Here is a 21,026-nt window from a genome sequence, read left to right as displayed (position 1 = left end):
TTATGACACGGTAAAACAGGAAGTTTTGAAAGCTTATGAGCTAGTACCAGAAGCATATAGACAGAAATTTAGATCTTATAAAAAGTTTGATTCACAAACATATGTGGAATTTGCTCGGGAAAAAGAAGATCTATTTGACAAATGGCTTACGTCAAAGAAAACAGATAACAATTTTGATAACCTAAGACAATTGATATTATTAGAAGAGTTCAAACTATGTGTTCATTTAGACTTAAAAACACATTTAGACGACAAAACTGTTGAGTCGATACATGATGCAGCTGTCATTTCAGATAATTATACTCTTTCACATAAAAGAAGTTTCAAGGGTCAAAATGTCAATACTTCCAGTGGAAATTACAAAAATCAAAGCAATGAGCGTACTGATAGTAAGTCTGTTGCACAGAATAAGAGTCAGTCCAGTTATAATATGTCTAGTCCAAAATTTGATACTTTTGAGAAGAAGTCACTGACTTGTGCTTATTGTAAGAAGATTGGTCACCTGATGGCTGATTGTTTTAGACTCCAGAAGAAGAATGAACGAGATAATAAGCCGAAGACCAGTGCTTGTACGACACCTTATAATACCAGTACATTGGAATGCCCTGCGCGTCAGGCTTTTAAGTCCAGTTTTTGTGATTACATGGAGGAATACAAACCCTTTATGTCTGATGGGTTTGTTTCTATTGTTGATGATACCACTCTTCAGCCTATTAAGATTTTACGGGACACTGGAGCTTCTCAGACTTTATTGTTAGAAGGTGTGTTGCCTTTGTCCGAGAATACTTCTGTTGGTGCCTCCGTTTTGTTACAAGGTGTAGAGTTAGGTTGTATAGATGTTCCTCTCCATCGTATTTATCTGAAGTCAGATTTGATAACTGGACCAGTTGTTGTAGGTGTTCGTCCTAATTTCCCTGTTGAGGGTGTTACATTATTGCTAGGAAATGATCTAGCTAGGAACAAAGTGGTTGCTGAACCAATTGTTACCAGTGAACCGGTGGTGGATGTTAAATCACCTGAAGATGATGCTGAATTGTATCCAGCTTGTGTTGTTACTAGGGCGATGGCTAGAAAACAACAAAATCAGAATTTGCAAGAAGACAAGTTTGATTACATGGACCTTTCTGACACTTTTATAGCTGACATTGAAGGTCCTGGTAGCTCAGAAAAGGCCATTACAAGACCACCTAGTGTTAACAAGAATGTTATTATGCCATGGCCAGACGTTAACAGCCATTCATTAGACCGAAAGAATTTATCTGAAGAACAACATAAAGACCCTGAGGTTCTTCAGCTCAGCCAGAGAGCTCAACCACAGGAGGAAGCAGACAAAGTGGCCGAATGCTATTACCATCAGGACGGCATTTTAATGAGGAAGTGGAGGCCTCCTGATGCCACCCCAGAGGAGGAATGGAGAGTGCTATACCAAGTGGTGGTGCCTAAAGTTTATAGGCAAGAAATTATTGGTCTTGCCCATGACACCCCCTTGGCTGGGCACTTAGGTATAAGGAAGACTTGCCTAAAAATATTGCAACATTTCTACTGGCCCAGACTTAGAAATGATGTCGCAGAATACTGCAAATCATGCCATATATGCCAGGTTGTTGGTAAACCTAACCAGAAAATACCACCAGCACCACTTCTGCCTATTCCAGCCTTTGACGAACCTTTCAGCAGAGTTCTAATTGACTGTGTTGGACCTTTACCAAAGACCAAGACTGGAAATGCATATTTATTGACAATCATGTGTACATCTACCCGCTTTCCTGAAGCTATTCCGCTCAGAAATATCAAGACACCTACTATCGTCAAAGCTTTGATCAAATTTTTCACATTAGTAGGACTTCCTAAGTCTATACAGTCCGACCAGGGATCAAATTTCATGTCAGGTTTATTTCAGCAAGTCGTATACCAGTTAGGGATTGCTCAGTACAGATCAAGTGCTTATCATCCAGAATCTCAAGGTGCCTTAGAACGTTTTCATCAAACATTGAAGAACATGATTAGAACTTTTTGTCTTCAATTTGACAGAGACTTGGATGATGGAGTTCACTTTCTACTTTTTGCGGTTCGAGAGGCTGTTCAAGAATCCCTTGGATTTAGTCCCTTTGAGTTGGTATTTGGTCATACTGTAAGGGGACCGTTAAAATTGATTAAGGAAAAGTGGCTTACTGAACATACTGACTTGAATCTTTTAGACTATGTATCTAGATTTAAAGAAAAATTGTATACTGCTTGTCAAATTGCTCAGAAAAACTTAAAAAATGTACAGAACAAGATGAAAATATGGTATGATAAAGATGCCAGGGACAGAGTTTTTGAGCCTGGTGATAAGGTACTTGTATTTCTGCCTGTCCCTGGACATCCTTTACAGGCTAAATATTGTGGTCCTTATACAATAGAGAATAAAATTAATGATTTGAATTATATTGTAAAAACTCCAGGTCGGCGCAAACAAAATAGAGTGTGTCATATTAATATGTTAAAACCATATTTTGAGCGTACTAATGTACTATGTGATAGTAAACCAGTTGCCACTTTAGGCATGGTTAACTTTGAGAACAATCATGACAAACCAGATGTGATTGAACCAACTTTTAGTTGTAAAACTATGGAAGAGACAGTTAGATTGAAAAATTCAGAAATTTTGTCAAATTTAGATTCAAAACTTGCACATCTGTCTTTTGATCGTAGAGAAGAAATAAAAACTTTGGTATTTTCTTTTAAAAATCTTTTTCCAGATGTGCCAAACAAAACCACTGCTGTTTGTCATGATGTTGATGTCGGAGATGCTTCTCCAATTAAGCAACATCCTTACAGGCTCAATCCACTCAAACTTGAAGTTATGAGAAAAGAAATTAAATATATGCTTGACAATGATATTATTGAGCCGAGTAACAGTGAATGGAGCTCTCCTTGTCTCCTTGTGCCAAAACCAGATAAAACTTTTCGTTTCGTGACTGATTTCAGAAAAGTAAATTCAGTCTCAAATCTGATTCCTATCCGATTCCAAGGATAGACGATTGTATTGACAATATTGGTCAAGCAAAATTTGTGAGCAAATTTGATTTATTGAAAGGTTATTGGCAAGTTCCATTGACACAGAGAGCTCGTGAAATATCAGCTTTTGTTACACCAGATGGCTTATTTCAATATACTGTAATGCCATTTGGCATGAAAAGTGCTCCAGCTACATTTCAAAGAATGATCAATAATGTTATAAAAGATTTAGACTGTTGTTATGCTTATATTGATGATCTTATTGTATGTAGTGATAGCTGGGAACAGCATTTAACACATTTATATGATACTTTTGATAGATTGTCAAAATCAAATTTGACTGTTAATCTTGGTAAAAGTGAATTTTGTCAGGCCACTGTTGATTATTTAGGGCATACAGTTGGCCAAGGTCAAGTAAAACCTATTATGGCTAAAGTGGAAGCTATTTCCAAATTCCCACCTCCTACAAATAGAAAACAACTTATGAGATATTTAGGCATGATTGGATTTTACAGAAAATTTTGTTCAAATTTTGCTACTGTCGTTCAACCATTGACTCATCTTTTACGGAAAGATTCTAAATTTATCTGGAGCGGAAATTGTCAAAAAGCTTTTGAAAATAGCAAATCACTTTTAATTAATAGTCCAGTTCTGATTACTCCAGACTTTGAAAAACAATTTAAACTTGCCGTTGATGCAAGCGATGTAGGAATAGGAGATGTTTTATATCAAGAGACAGATGATAATGTTGAAAAACCTATATCATATTTTTCTAAGAAATTGGATAAACATCAGAAAAATTATTCAACTATTGAAAAAGAGTGTTTTGCAATGTTGTCAGCACTTCAACATTTTGATGTATATTTGAATCCCACTGTATATCCTATTCTTGTTTATACTGATCATAATCCTCTCACCTTCATGCATAAAATGAGAAACAAGAATCAGAGGTTGACTAGGTGGAGTTTATTGTTACAGGAATATGATGTAATTGTAAAACATATTAAGGGTAAAGATAATGTAATAGCTGATGCTTTATCTAGAGCTTATTAAATCACTTTGTATATATTATGTATTTTTGTTCATATTATTCATGATAAGTTTTTGTTACACTAAAACTTCTTTTAAGGGGGGAGGTGTTATGATATTGTAATTATTATGTTTATTTATGTTGGCCTAATTTGTGTTGTATGGCCTGATAGTTGTTTACCAAATAATCTTATAACTGTGCAGTTTAGGAATGATTGGAACTTTCTAGAATGATCCTTATAAAAGATGCTTAATTTAAACTTCTACGTTATTCCAGAAACTTCCGTTGTAACTTTCCAGGATTTTCCACAATGTTCCATTATAGAGTGTTCTAGAATTTTCCATGACAACACTATATATACAGACACTAAAGTTAAACTCTCAGAATAAAACTTGGACATAGACATTGATAGACATTAGTATTCACAGCATTTGGATTGACACTTTTATTCTACAAACAACATCATACTGGATTGTGACCTTAGTAGTGAACATAATATTCAGATTGGATTCCGAAAGATTTCCGGATACAGATAAAGATAACAGATTGGACTCATATTTTGACAGTTAAGTTAACAGTAAATTTTGTGTAATACCTCTTGTAAACTTTTGTATAATAAATATTGTTAAATTTTACCATTGATTTGTGTCTTTTGTTGGCTACAATTTAAAGGCGATTTCTGGCCGTAACAATAAGTATTGCAATATGCATTGTGTTTAAATGCAATATCAGTATTTAGTTCTATTTTAATCTTTAATCAATCCTAATTCTATCTTACTTTTGAGATATAGTTTTTCATATGTGACGTCATTTTACTGCTTTTTCAGAAATTTCATATATTCAAATGTGACGTAATTTTTAATGCCTTTTCACCATCGTATGTGACGTCATTTTCATAATTTACTGCGTTGAGGCCTGGACTGAGTCGGGTGTGTCTATTCTGTGTTGGTCTTTCATTATGTATTCGTGTTTGTTTTATGTAATGAGTTAATACTTCAGTTTCATTATGTATATCTGTTATATTCATTTGATGAAATTTACTGTTTGCAATAGCATTAATTGTTCTAAATGATAAGGATGTTCTTATCCCAAGCATAAAAACTTAGCCGTATTTGACACAACCTTTTTCAACTTTTGATCTTCAGTGCTGTACAACTTTGTACTTTTTTTCGCTTTCGATCTTTTATATCTGGGCGTCACTGGTGAGTCTTGTGTGGACGAGGCGCGTTTTTGGCGTATTAAATTTTAAACCCGATGCTTTTTGTTATTCAGTATTCATGTGTTTCTTTGTCTAAGGGAGCTACAATTTGATTTTTATAGGGGGGGGGGGGGGTGCTAGGATGAAAAATTTTGTCCTGCTTTTTTTTTTAGTTGTAATCTCTGTCCTGCCTTTTTATTTTTTACTCTATTCGGTCCTGTTTTGTTTTTTTTACTAGTTATCCTGACTTTTTTTACACAAATTGTCATCCTGCCTTTTTTTTTTACTCAAAACTCCTGTCCTGCCTATTTTTTCAAATTTCATCCAAGCCCCCCCCCCCCCCCCCCCCCCAATAAAAATCAAATGGTAGCTCCCTAATACGTTCTCCTATTTATTTGTATTGTAGTCCTGTAATATTATGTTGTCATTTCAATGTTATATTTAACATTGCCATTAGAGTGCGAGGTTTGGCATGCCACAAAACCAGGTTCAACCCACCATTTTTTTCCTTTAAAAATGTCCTGTACCAAGTCAGGAATATGGCAATTGTTATATTATAGTTCGTTTCTGTGTGTGTTACAATTTAACGTTGCGTCGTTTGTTTTCTCTTATTTTTGAGTGTAAATTGACATTGCGATAAGACGTGTCACGGTACTTGTCTATCCCAAATTCATGTATTTGGTTTTGATGTTATATCTGTTATTCTCGTGGGATTTTGTCTGATGCTTGCTCCGTTTCTGTGTGTGTTACATTGTAGTGTTGTGTCGTTGTTCTCTTATATTTATACGTTTCCCTCAGTTTTAGTTTGTTACCCCGATTTTGTTTTTTGTCCATGGATTTATGAGTTTGAACAGCGGTATACTACTGTTGCCTTTATTTAGAAATTAAACATGACATACTATTATGTTGTTTTCTCATTTTAACTGTTTCTACGGAAGCGTATATGCGCCATTCCACTTCTTCTTTTTTTATTTCTTCCTTTATTGCGTTAAAACGCAAATATTTTGCGTTTTAACGCAAACATATACGAAATAACGCAAACCGTTTCAAAACTATAACGCGAACACTTGCGATATAACGCAATCATTTGCAAAATAACACAAACCTTTGCATTATATAACGAAAACATTTGCGAAATCACGCAAACCATTAGCGTATAAAATAAAAAAGAAGATGTGGTATGATTGCCAATGAGACAACTATCCACAAGAGACCAAAATGACACAGACATTAACAACTATAGGTCACCGTACGGCCTTCAACAATGAGCAAAGCCCATACCGCATAGTTAGCTATAAAAGGCCCCGAAATGACAATGTGAAACAATTCAAACGAGAAAACAAACGGCCTTATTTGTATATAAAAAATGAACTTATATTACGGCCTGACTACGTTCATATTACAATCATCATGCTCATTGCCATTGTCATATACAATTTATAAAAGTTCTCCATACAGCTTTTGTTTGTCTGTATGTAATTTAAACCTCTTGTCCTCTGTCTCCAACGGCTCAACCATGCTTGACACATCTGTGTCATCCCTACTATGTTGACGATATATTGCTGGAAACGTAGAAAGATCGCTGTATATGAATGTGGTATGATCGTAGTATGGTCGTTGTAAGAGCGTGCTATAATCGCAGTAGAAGTGTGGTACGATCGTGTTGCAATCGGATAAATCGTGGTATGGTCGCAGTGAGTTCGTGATTAGCGTAGAAAGTTCGTGATAATCGTAGTGATGTCGCAGAATAAGCGTGGTGAGAACGTGGTTTATACTGCACATATTTCTATGTCATATACAGTCACTGACCCGATATCACTTTTCCTCGTGAATATTTAAATAGAAGTTGCCGAAATAACATTTAATTATTCATACGACCTCTTCAACCTGTTCTTGTTTCCAATGCATACAACGATGAGTGGAACGACGCAACCTTATTTCTTTTGCAATTACTGGAAAAACATATTTCATTTATTATATATTTTTTGTTTGCAACCTATAAATCATTAATTTGTTATGCTTATGGTTGATATTTTAGTCCATACTGAAATAAACAAATTTGGTGTATTTACTGTCTTCTGATTGGTTAAAATTATTAGTTTTATTTTAAATGTTGTCAACTTTGATGGTGACACGCCTACTCTGACGTTGTGTATTCATACGCCAACATGTGTGTACGTTGCTATTGTTAATATAAAAAATATAAAATGTTCCTTGAGCCTTATTTTTGATAGAAATTTATTTATAATGAATGGCAATAATTTATTTTGATTTTATTGAACCATAAAACTAATTTTTGACTCTTCACATTTTACATAATCCGCTTCGCGGATTATTCAATGTGAAGAGTCAAAAATTAGTTTTCAATATGGTTCAATAAATTCAAAATAGATAATAACCATTCATTAAATGATTTCGTTCACCATCGAGTGTGGGTTTCAACAGGTAAATGTACATTTCATTGTGCTGAAAATTTCTGCGTGAGCATGATATTAGGCCTTTTTAAAGGGGATTTCCCCAAATATTTAAATCAAATAAATAACCTTAACGCATTAAACAACAATTGAAAATGTTTTTTTTAGATTGCAGTATAAAGACAATAATAGTGCATTGACTTGACATATCAACGATACAAGGATTCGGCCCGAAACGGGGAAATAGCTCGGCACAGCCTCGCATTTCCCCGTTTCTAAGCCTCATCCTTATATCGTTGATTTGTCAAGTCAATGCACTATTATTGTCTATATAATCGCAGTAGAAGCGTAATAAGGAAGTTGTTGCAACATGAAAGAAAATAAAATTTACAATTTCAATCCGCTCATACTGCTAGCTGTCTAGTGGGGCTTTAAGAGAAGAATTATTTGCAAACTGACAATCACGCCACACAACTGTGAATTGATGAAAAACGCTAATGAGTAATTGCAAGAATGTTAAAATGTGGCAAAGGAATCAAACATTTATTTTGTTAATTTTTCAGACATCCTTCTACCAATGATTGGTAAGAAGCAGTGCATTGGTATAGACAAAATTTATTGGGAAAATAATGGACTGTATGACGATTCAAGCATTTTCAGCAAATTTTGTAATTATGATGTTGACGGAGTCGGATGGATTGTAAGTTCAGTTAATTTATCATATATTTCTTTTATTTGTGATGCTTTTCATTTTAAAACAGTTTCTCCTTCTGTGGCTAATTTCTTAATTGTTTTGACTAGTATCTACAGCTGAATTTTCCAAATACTAGTAGTATGATTTCATAAATTTGGAAATTGATGAATACCATTTTTTTTTAGAATCTTATCATATAAAATACCAAATACATGTATGTCACATCTCAAAATGCCTGACATTGTGATTGTTCGACAATTAATAACATTGAGAATGGAAATGTGGAATATGTCAAAGAGTCAACAACCCGACAAAAGAGCAGACAACAGCTGGCGGCCACCAATGGGTCTTCAATGAAACGATAAAATTCTGCACCCGGAGGTGGTCCTCAGCTGGCCCCTAAACATTGTGTACTAGTTCAGTAAAAATGGACAATGGACGTCACACTTAACTCCAAAACATATTAATGAACTAAAAATAAAAAAACCATACGCGACTAACAAAGGCCAGAGGCTCCTGACTTGGTACAGGCTCAAAAACGCGGCGGGGTTAATCATGTTTTGTTTGAATTTCTTTGTGTTCCAATCGAAATTGTTTCAAATGGATGAATTCGTCTACTGGTTCAAGCACAAACCAATATTTAACAATCTGATTATGGTTTTGTTTAAGTTTTAAGTCAGAATAATTATTATATTTTATACGCTGACATAATAAAATATCGCAAAACAGTTTCGTTTTTTTCAAATTTTCTTGTGAAACTAGTTGATCTCAGCACATCATATGCCTGTACTTATAATTTTATCCTGACCATGTGCTTATCTCGATTGAACGTCTCTTTATTTTGGGAAGAGTTGAATGTTCAACTTGGTAATAAATATAGTTTGCAGCACTTTCATGTATATTAGGCTATTCCTGAGCTCGTTTTCTATGTATCATTGTATTCATACAATCATTTCATGTACAGTTACAATGTAGGAAAAGAAATACTTTATTGTGGATAAAATATCCTCAAGTTGTTGTATGTTTTCATTAAATCAATAAAATGGATTAAAAGTAGTATTGAAAAGACGTTCATAAGAAAATTAATTGATTTAACAATGGAGGGGACGGGACAATGCTTATATTATCACTTTTAAGGGTTCCCACATATTAAAATGTATGTTACTATTATTATGCACAGTATCGTTATCGGATTCGACCTTAAACTTGTTAATTATTGGCAATATTAATTATGTGGAAAACAAAGTGTCAGTAGTGATGTAATTTTTAATCAACACCATTGTCCTATATTACCTATATAAAAAGTTGAATTCTTTGATTTGTCGTTTTTAACCCATGACGGCTGACAAATTGGATCTCGTTATTTCAGTATTATATATATGTGTATATCAGAAAAGTCCTGAAGGCCGAAAATCAGTGCCAACCAACTATTTGTAAAGGAATTGTGCCCCTCGGAAATATAATTATATACCAAGTTGCATTTTTAGCGGTCTCATGTTTACAAATCTTGCAAAATATTTATGATATTATATCAAAGACTTACATCATCAAGGTCTCGGATAGGTTTGAAAATCAGTGCCGATCATCTATTTCTAAGATACATGTAGTTATGCCCGTGAAAATATTTAGTATATACTATACAATTGCAGTGTACGAGCTTTCAAGCCAAGATTCATATGGATAATTAAATTAACAAATTCGGGGACGAGTTTGCAATTCAGCATACATGTATTTATTAGGTGTACAGGAGTAATGTCTCTTCGCTTAGCATATTACTGGCTGATTGACAAACAACAATAAATCAATCATTGATTGAATAATCTACCGCTGTACGACCCGATGGTTTACGACATGTGAAAAATCAAATATAAATGCTTTCTTCAATTAAATATATATATATATATATATATATATATACAAGTAATAGCTTATATTGAGATTAGTGGTTTGTGAGTATGTTATTTTTATTGGAATATTGCACTCCAAGCAATATGAATGCATAGCACTTTTTTTCTACTAATTTGTGATTTTAGTTGTGTTATTGGTGGACCAGGGTTATATTAATGGAAGGAGACTTAATAAAATGGGGAATGATATTTATAATAAAATGCATACTGTGTCTATAATCAACTTGATAAAATAACATATAACCTACATGTACTTTTGAGGATTACTAATTGACATAATGGACTACTACAGAAGGCCTTTCAAATTTGAGAATGTTACATTTTATACTTACATGTATAGAAGTGATTGATATCTTTAATATCTGACTTTTGTCTTAGAAGATGCAATTAGTTTTGACGGTACAAGTTAAGTGTTGTTATTACTAATTTTCAGATCTATTAATACTTGAAAAAGATGGTTTTATGGTAATGGGATTTGGAATGAAATATTAATTGCAAATAATTTTCTTCAACATGTTTTAGCTGTCTTCTTATATATTTATAATATATCACGTTGTGGTTTGTAATCTTGACAATTTTTTTTTTTTTGAAGTTCCAGTGGCAGATTCAGGGGGAGGGGTTTGGCCGATCAATGCATTTGAATGGGGACATATAGTTGGACCCCCCCCCCTTTTGTCCTGGGTTGGAACCTCTCCTTTTTAAAATGGCTGGATCCGCCCATGATTTCTGTAGATGAGAGCTTCATATTAGTATTAGCCTTTTATAGTGCTTTATATTTGGTTGCACGTGTAATCAAGCTTTTGTTACTTTTTTATTATTTACATTTTCATTTCTGATGGCAACCATTTCATGTAATACATATAGTCAGGATTATTAGTTAGTTTTACGTGTTAATGTTTATTGCCATGATCATAGGCGGATCCAAAAATTTTCATAAGTGGGGGCTGGCTGACTGCCTAAGAGGAGCCCGCTCCCGTCACGCTTCATTGATTCCCTGAAAAGGGGGGGCGGGCCCCCTGGGCCCCCTTAATCTACCTCTGGTGATTGATATGGAATAAATAGAATTGCTGTTTGGTGTGAACCAGGCTTTGCGTCGAAGACCATACTACAACCTATAATGGTTTACTTTTATAAATTGTGACTTGGATAGACAGTTGTCTTTGGTACTTTAATATGAGATCCAGTTATATCTGTCTACAAGATTGAGAACATTTTTTTGTAATAAATTTAAAACATATAATTAATTCTGTAATACCTGATAATATTTATCAGTTATATGTGCTTTTTTCATTTGATGTTTACTCTCTGATAATGTCAGTTTAATTTGATTGGTTGTTTTAAAAAAATTGGGTCAGTTTGCAATTGTCATGTGCGGGTACAATACATGTGGATCTTCTTTCCCCTTTCATTCATAAAATTGCGCATGAAATTTATCACAAAAATGCACCAGTAATTTTCATTTTGGTGAATGAAACCCTTGTCATATTGTTTTAACGTTCATTAGTACAAATGTATCTTAACTGTTGACTTATGCACATTAAATCGAGACGCGACGTCGGTGCAACACTCATTCCGACATCAACCATTCCAATAGCTTTCTGACGGTCATTTTGGTAGGTCTGGTGAACACCCCATGCAATTTTTATTTTTGACGTTCATGTGTTTTTCTTACCAAATTTGTTTTAAAAAGTACAGTTAAAGAAGGTGAAACATAAATTAAGCGTGCAAAGCTTTAATGGCGCGAACTCAATTACTCGGACAAAAGTACGACACTGCATAAAATTACGGGTACACCTAAAGATTACTATCAATTATGTTAAGAAAAAGAAAATTGGCAGAAACGACACAAAAAAATATTTAAAAGTGTGTTGCTTAACTTTTTAGGCTCAGTATATAATGAAACCCACACTCGATGGTGAACGAAATCATTTGAGTATGGACTAAAATATCAACCATAAGCACAACAAATTAATGATTTATAGGTTGCAAACAAAAAATATTGATCAATGAAATATGTTTTTCCAATAATCGAAAAGAAACAAGGTTGAGACGTTAAGCACGTTATTGCGTCAATGCATTGAAATGCGACAGAGCAATTTGATAAATAGCTCTTCTATGAAATCTAAATAGTTCAGCTTTATGAAATTTATATCCATAGATTAGGCAGGTATTACTGTTTCCAAAAATATAAAAAAAATATTCTTTAACTTTTCATAATAGTTTCAAATAATGATACAAATGTTGCCAAAACATAAAAAATATGCGTGTCAGACGTAACAAATTATTCGCAAAATAACTTTTGCGGGAATTTTTGTGGTCTAAAAAAGAGTTTAAAATCCGCAAAAATTCGCATGAATGATAAACGTCATATATAATTTATTATGTCATTGCTGTTTTTTGTGTTGATGGAACGGTCAAAGCTGATTTTTTCAAAAATGAATAATCCTCGCCATGGTCAGGTTTCGGAAGTTTCAAAAGTTATCGCTTTTCAAAATATCAGATGATATGAAATTTTGTTTTCATAAATTATTCCTACAAAAGTGCTTAGATAGACCATTTCAAATCCGGAATTTTACAGCACTCACACCACAAATAAAAACACATTGGCTTCGGGAAAATGTCTTGCAAGATTGTCCAATGTCGAATTTCGCAGCTTTTTACCAAAACACTGTCAGTTTCAACGTCATTATATTAAATATTCTATTTGTAGCATACCAAATAGTGCTTTTGCGTAATTGTGCTTTCACCCCACAATACAATAACATACTTTTTGATAAGCTGTTAAGTCGAAATGACTTCGTTTTTTAACAAATCAAATGTCTTGCAAGTTTGTCCACTGAACAATTTTCTTACGTTTTGAACGTTTTCGATTCGAGGCGCTATACATATATGTATTTTCAAATTATTTCTAAAAGTTTGTTCTTTGTTTTGGTGTTAAACACCACTACATCATGTACATGTATAAACGACATTTGTTGTATTTTATTGACCTGTCATCAGAGGTAGGAGAAGCCGGACATCAGGTGACCTTAAGTTAAAATATGGAACGCCAACACTGTCTTGTTATGACCATTTTCATTATATGATGTGTATTTACCTTTATATGATGTGCACTTGTCATTATATGATGTGCAAACATCTTTATATGATTTGCAAATATCTTTATATGATGTGCACTTGTCATTATATGATGTGTAAACACCTTTATATGATGTGCAAACATCATTATATGACGTGCAAACATCATTATATGATGTGCAAATATCATTATATGATGTGCAAACATACTTATATGATGAGCATATAGACTTATATGATGTGCTTATATACTTATATGATGTGCAAATGTACTTATATGATGTGCGAATGTACTTATATGATGTGCAAACATTCTTATATGATTTGCAAATGTACTTATATTATGTGCAAATATACTTACATCATGTGCAAATATACTTATATGATGTGTACATATCATTATATGATGTGCAGTTACCATTATATTATGTGCAAATATCTTTATATGATGTGGTTGTGTCAGTATATTATGTGCTTGTAATCTTATATGATGTGGTTTGGTTTACTTCATTATATGATGTCGAAACGTCATTATATGATGTGCTTTCATCGTCGTTATGGTCAATGAACATGAATACGAGTAGAATGATTACTGTCTACGTCATAACTGATTCCGATCTGCTTCTGTAAACTAAAAACCCGGCTCAAATATGTGTCTATCAATAGCGAGAGTGCAATTAATAGGAAAAATTTGTAAGGGTTCGCGGAACCCAGTGTCTCGCCTACTTTTGCTGGTAATCACACACTCAACAAAAATGATGAAAAAAATCAATAAAATTATTCCTTTGATTGTCAGAAGCTTCTGTCCAAGTTTGGTAAAAATCCAGGCTAGTTTAAGAATCTTAAAAATGTTTAAAAACTTTAACTGCAGACTGTATGTAATGTTAACTGGAAGAAAAACTACGTCCATTTATAAGTAAAATACGGGAAAAATGGAATTTTAGTTTTACAAAATTTGCTTCTGGATACTATCTTCTGATCATAAACAAGCTTCTGGCCAAGTTTCGTACAATTCCAGGATAGTTTAAGAAAGTTATTAAAATTTTAAAAATTTTAACCACAGAGTGAATGTAATGTTTCCTGGCAGAAAAAAACTAAGTCTATTTATAAGTAAAATACGGAAAAATGGAATTTTATTTTTACAAAATTTACTTCTGGATACTATCTTCTGATCATAAACAAGCTTCTATCCAAGTTTGGTACAAATCCAGGATAGTTTAAGAAAGTTATTAAAATTTTAAAAACTTTAACCACAGAGTGAATGTAATGGTTCCTGGCAGAAAAAAAAACTATAAAGTCCATTTATAAGTAAAATACGGAAAAAATGGAATTTTATTTTTACAAAATTTACTCCTGGATACTATCTTATGAACATAAACAAGCTTCTGTCCAAGTTTGGTAGAAATCCAGGACATTTCAAGAAAGTTATTAAAATTTCAAAAACTTTAACCACAGAGTGAATATTTGTGGACGCCGCCGACGACACCGACGACGCCGACGGAATGCAGGATCGTTATGTCTCGCTTTTTCGACTAAAGTCGAAGGCTCGACAAAAATGAGACAATGCAATTTAACAAAATCAACGTTTCAAACATTTCGGAGGGAGATTATTATAAGATCAATTATTACAGGAGCTAATTGGAGAAATTTGCGGCTGTGGCGAAAATATGATAAAACAAATTTTGAGGCTCTTTAGAGCTTGCTATTTGGGTTTAGCAAAGGCTACGCGTTGAAGGTCGTACTTTAACCTATGATTGTTTACTCTTACAAATTATGACTTGGATGGAGAGTTTTCTCATTGGCTCTCATACCACATTTTCTTAGTTCTTTTCATTGCAAAATACACCATTGAACTCACAGTCAGTTTTAAAAATATTTCACAACAATAGCTATAAAATTATCTACTCATGCATAATATGGCGAGATGGTTTGTTTTATAAAATGTTATTGAATAATATAAATGGTAAGGTGTATAATGTAGTATTACTCCTCCAAAACAATACAAAGTCGGAAATATTTGTGATATGACGTATACATGTAGTGTTTTGTACTTCCTTAATTTGTCTTTGAAACAATCTTTTTTCCACAGAAAAAGCCAAAATATCCAAATTCGGAGATCGCATGCTAAGTCAACGTGTTGCCCGCGAAATGCGAAATGGTCAGGTTGGGTAATGTTCACATATTTGTATAAACTGTTTATTCTAAACTTATTGTCATTGAGATTTTTTTCATTGCTAATAAAATTCTGCAACTTGAGTATGTCAACGGATTTGGGGTGGCGTCAACGGTTTCTGAGATACAGAGGGGTTGATTCCTGGTGAAGTGTTTTGGATTTTATTTTTCATCCGATTAGATGGGATTTTTTTCATTATGTACTCATTTTGATCCGTTTCGGTAATGTCAAAGGATTTTACGTAGTTCATACGGTTATTTAGTTAAAAGTGCAAAAAAAAAAAACCCACTGAAAATCACACTTTGCCACACTTTTTCAATTTAGGGTATTTGATATTTTTATTTTCCAACAGAGATGAATGGGTTGATGCCCGTCTTTTGCATTATGTTCCTCGTTTTCGTCTCTTTAAAGAAAAAGAATTAAATGCATTAATCGTTTCCAAATCTTTACTGTATCCACCTTATTACTGTGTCCACCTTATTACTGTGTCCACACTCATTCTTTCAACACTTGCCCAATTGTTCCGCGATTTCGCTGGCATCTTCTAGTAATTATAATTCGGAATACATTGCTTGCTTGGTGACCACGACAATGGTGTTCGACAAGGAGAAAACTTATCACCTTTTCTATTGACTTTACTTTTGATTGACTAAAAAAAATTCTTAGTGAGTAAAAATATTACAGGACTTAACAGAACTACATGTATACCAGAAGATCTGGAAAAAAGAATTAGAAATATATCGTAACTTTTTTAATATATTGTGTCGAGTACTCAAAAACCATTCCTGAAGAAGCTTAAAGTTTGTTCATTTATAAAAAAAATAAAATATAAACACATGCGTTTGTCCTCCTGACTAAAGACTTTTGAAACCTCTCTCTCTCTTGTTTTGTATATATTGTAAAGTTATTATAATTGTTATCTCTGTACTGATGTCATACATTGTCTTTATGAGAATAATGATATAGATTTAGAGGCCATAATTATACCGATATGGATGATTGATTGATTAATTTGTTGATTAATTAATATTTAACGCCACTTTCAACACTTTCATGCTTTTTCGTAGCGATGAGTTTATATTGGTGGAGGAAGCCGAAGTTCACTGAGAGATCAACCGACCTTCGTTTGGAAAACTGAAAATTCTTGTCAATTAAGATAGGAGTCGAGCTTACCTGCCACATGCGGTATTCGGACTCACACACCTAAGTGTCGACAGACTAGTGATACAGTAGTTCGACTGATCAGCGAGCGCCCATCTCTTTCATCCGAAATGGTTTAAAGGAGATATGGAATAAACTTCAACTCGGTGTATTTCATTTGCTTTCAGCTTTTTATTATGTTTTCTGTTGATTAGAAATGTAAAACTTAATCAAAATGCATGAGCAAACAGTTATAAAAACAAAGCAATCAAGCCAATCAAACCTTTAAACTACATGCATTAGGAAAATAGCTGTAAAGTGTGATATGAATATTAACCCTTATTTGTACTAGACCTGAGCCGGATTTTTAACATGCTAGTTCACAAGGTAACTTTCCGAAGGAAGACATGTCACCTTAGTTATCCGGACAAATTCCGAGCCGGCCAGCTTTTGCTCTTATTCCTTAATTTCGCGTGCTTAGCAGGGAAGCAGCAAATATTAATTTGAAAGTCTTTGGATTTGACCCGGCCGGGGTCGACCCATGACCTCTCCCAATCTATACGAACATGCTACCACGAAAGTAACCCGCAATATAAAAGATTTTGTGGGAAGTCGCTCATTATTTGGTGAGAAAGGGGGGGGGGGGGACATTTCCAAATTTCTTGAAAGAAATTTTAATATTTTCAGAAGGGAAGCGAAATAGATTGTTTCCATTTGAAATCAGGCCAAAATAAAACAATAATGAAATTAAGAAAAAAATAACCATGTCCTTTTTTTTTAATTATTAAAGTCCATCATGGAAATACACGTGCTCCTACCCACACTACAGTCGGTGTCTTACAAATGATTAATATATATATAATGTACAGATCATCTGTCTAAGCTTTGGTTAAAGGATCTGATAACACTTCGTTTTACTTTATGTCCTGGTTAATATTACATCAGCCAATGAAATTTCAGCCTTCATATATTTGAAGGTGTGGATCAATCCGACAAAACCAGAGAATCCCAATGGTCTTGAATTGAGCGTTTCCAGATCGGCGGAAGCAAAGCTTGAACACACAATGCCTGTAATCTAATCAGATTGGTTTAAATGAACTTAAACAATGCATTTATTTATTGTTTACTGAGACCTGTTATTCTCTTACAGATAGAGAGTTGTGTTTTGAATTTTTCAAAGTGAAGATTTTCGGCAGCGGCTTTTAATATTTTGCGTTTATCCTGGAAACTATAATAGATTTTAAAAAAAAAATAACAAATAGTGCAATGAGTCTGAGTATACTCTATAGTAAAGGTCCTTTTTGGGCAATTTTGGCTCTTCAGAGTTTTGTTGTTTTTATTGGCTATCATCTTGATAACTTATCTATAGAGAAACCTTTTCTTGAAAACCGGTATAGACAAGAACAGTTATAATCAAAGTAGTGGGGTATTGGTCATCGGATGACCGCAAATTCTTGTGGATGGTCACAAGCACTTGTCTCAGAAATAAATCATATCTACACATGAAAGTAATATTAATGTATAGAGATATTTTTTTTTTCTGAGACATAAATATTTATAAATCGGTTACCAGTCAAAAACGAAAGCTACGTAAGAAGAAATTTCTTTGGTAACAATACATCGGAAAGTTAAAATATATAAATAAGTAATACTTATGGTAATTTTCTTTCATTGGGGGTGGGGACGTGTGAGGAAACAGTGGAATTTCTCTTTTTTTCCAAGTCTACACCTTGAAGAAGGTCAATGAATACCTCCTTTACCAAAGACCTACAAATTTCAGCCCCCCTCCCCCCCCCAAAAAAAAAAGCCACCACCGGACAATTACACACAAACTCACATACACACATTTTCAATACTTTTGTTCGTAATAACAAAAAAATCGTATTAAGTTTCTAAATGCATTATAAGTTTAAAATATTGCGTCAGTAGTGGATCTAGAACTCTAAGTGTGGTAGTTTTTGCGAACTCACGAACTTAATTTGGATTTGCCGGTTAGGGTCTCATTAGTATTTACCACACCATTGTTCGATATTAGCTTTTAGATGAAAATTTTCTGCTAGTGAAATTGTTGAAACTAAGGATTCAGGTTATAACAATTGAGGCGAGCGGAACGAGGTGTTAAAATTGATGCCTACGGATTTTGAAGACATCGCCATAACATTATACCGCAAATCTATAACTATATAAAATTGAATGCACCTTTACATAAAAAAATTATGAAATTAAAGACCCCTTTTATAATTTTCCTATCCCCCTTTTTGGGGTTACATATGACTGGTCCCTTATATGAGCCATTACCCTATCAAAGTCCGATTTTTCTCCATTCTTTTGTGTCTATCTTGAGAGAGTATATAAAGAGAAACTCGAACAGCTAAAATAATCAGCAAGGCAAATTTACATCAATGTCCATACTGGAAATTCGTGTATTTTTAACTTCTTAGAATTTTTTTTATGGTGTACAGAAATTGACAAATATAATGCCCTCCCTTGCTGAAATGAGCATAGAGCATGAAATAAAAGAATTATTTCTTAAATTTGATAATTTTGACCGTATGTTCATTATTGCAGACTCCGTATGTTTATTATTTTAGACCAGTCGATTAAAACAAAACGTTGCAATTCATATATTTTGACATTTTTATATCAGATGTGATTTTTGACATCTTGAAACGAGGTACTATCATGCCAAGGTTTATCTCTTTTTAAATCTCAACCATTTTCCAAACGACAGCTAAAAATTTGAGCCTGATTAATTGTTACTCCGCAGAAGCAGATCGGAATCAGTTCTGACGTAGTGAGTAATCGCTTTAATCGTAATCATGTTCATTGACCATCAGGACGATGAATGCACATCATCATAATGATGTTCTGACACCATATAAAGATGTAAACCGAACCACACCCTATGATATTACATTGTCATAATATAATGACATTACCACATCATATAACGATGTTAACATATAACATAAGGATAAGTTCACATCGTATAAAGAAGTTTGCACATAACATAAAGACATCTATACATGATATAAGATAATTTTCACATCATATAAGATAATTTTCACATCATATAAGACCATTTGCACATCATATAAGATAATTTACACATTATATAATATAATTTGCACATCAGATAATGTCAAATTGTCATCATATAAAGGTGATTGCATATCGTATAAAGGGGATTACACATCACATAATGCCGTTTCTACATCGTATAAGGAAAGCATCACATAACATAAGGACTCAATCACATAACATAATGGAGAAAGCACATCATATAATGAATTTTGGACATGATATAAAGATGTTTGCACCTCATATAAATGTGTTTGGACATCATATAAGGACAACTTCACATCTTATAATGACAACTATACATCATATAAGGACAAGTGCACATCATATAATGTCATTTGCACATCATATAAGGGTAAAATGACATCATATAATGGCAAATGAACATCATACAAAGAGAAATGTCATAATAAGACAGTGTCGGCGTTCCATATTAAAATATTTGCAATAACTGTCGATTAGGATCTGAGTCGAACAAATCTCGCCACGAGCTTATCTTAAAATCGCCGCAGACTTTTTATCACTTTATATGAACTCATTAGGCCACCCTCCTTGGCCATCGAAATTGAAAGCAGTTCGTATTATCATATGATATATGAACGATATTTCATTGTTTTTAAATAACAAGTACGGTTCGATTTCATGTTTTAAGATCAGAGGACAAAACAAAATAACAAAATTACAAATTTCGAAAATAGATAGAATCATAGAAACCACGATAAGAACTGTAATATATAATAGTAGTTATAATCAAATACAAAATGAATAATTATCTAAAATAAAAAAAAAAAAAAAAAAAAAAAAAACATATGGTAATTTATCAATAAATAGGTAAAATATTTCAGATGACTGGGGTTGTTCATTTAACCAAGATTCTAAAGTTGTGAAAGGGCAATATTACGAGAGGAAAAAAGTTCAACCGTTTATTTTCAAACTTGTGAAGCGTAGAACTGCGATTTTCTATTCATCTGCAATACGGTTCATTTGTGCTGAAATTGAAGGAGGCAGTAAAATTGTTGTACCTGAGGAGTTACCGGCTCGATATTATACAAAGCTTGTAAACATATCAGATGAATATAATTATTTTTTCATGCAATCATTCTCTTTCTTGATTTGATTACTCCGTTGTAAACAATAGAAGTCTTTTTCATTAAAATCCTTTCACTTATTACCACACACACCCCCTCCCCCCCCAAAAAAAACCCAAAAAGCAACAACATTTAAAAAAAGATAAAAGATAAAAGCACGAAACACAAAAACTATGTTATTTAAGCAACATGAATTGCTTCCTCCCTTCCCTCTCTTCTTAAA

General features: G+C 33.4%; 1 protein-coding gene across 1 annotated transcript in view; it reads left to right on the top strand.

Moving 5' to 3' along the window:
• LOC143078288 (uncharacterized) overlaps positions 1–21,026 on the top strand; it is a 47,574-nt gene that overhangs the window by 8,186 nt on the left and 18,362 nt on the right. The window contains exon 2 of the mRNA XM_076253192.1: positions 8,206–8,342. Coding sequence (XP_076109307.1) covers positions 8,206–8,342 — 137 coding nt within the window. The remainder of the gene's footprint in view (positions 1–8,205; positions 8,343–21,026) is intronic.

The sequence above is a fragment of the Mytilus galloprovincialis genome, chromosome 6 (genome assembly GCF_965363235.1).
Source record: "Mytilus galloprovincialis chromosome 6, xbMytGall1.hap1.1, whole genome shotgun sequence".
Classification (NCBI taxonomy): Eukaryota; Metazoa; Mollusca; class Bivalvia; order Mytilida; family Mytilidae; genus Mytilus; species Mytilus galloprovincialis.
The sequence above is the reverse complement of the archived record's forward strand: the minus strand, read 5'-3'. Positions and strand labels throughout refer to the sequence as shown.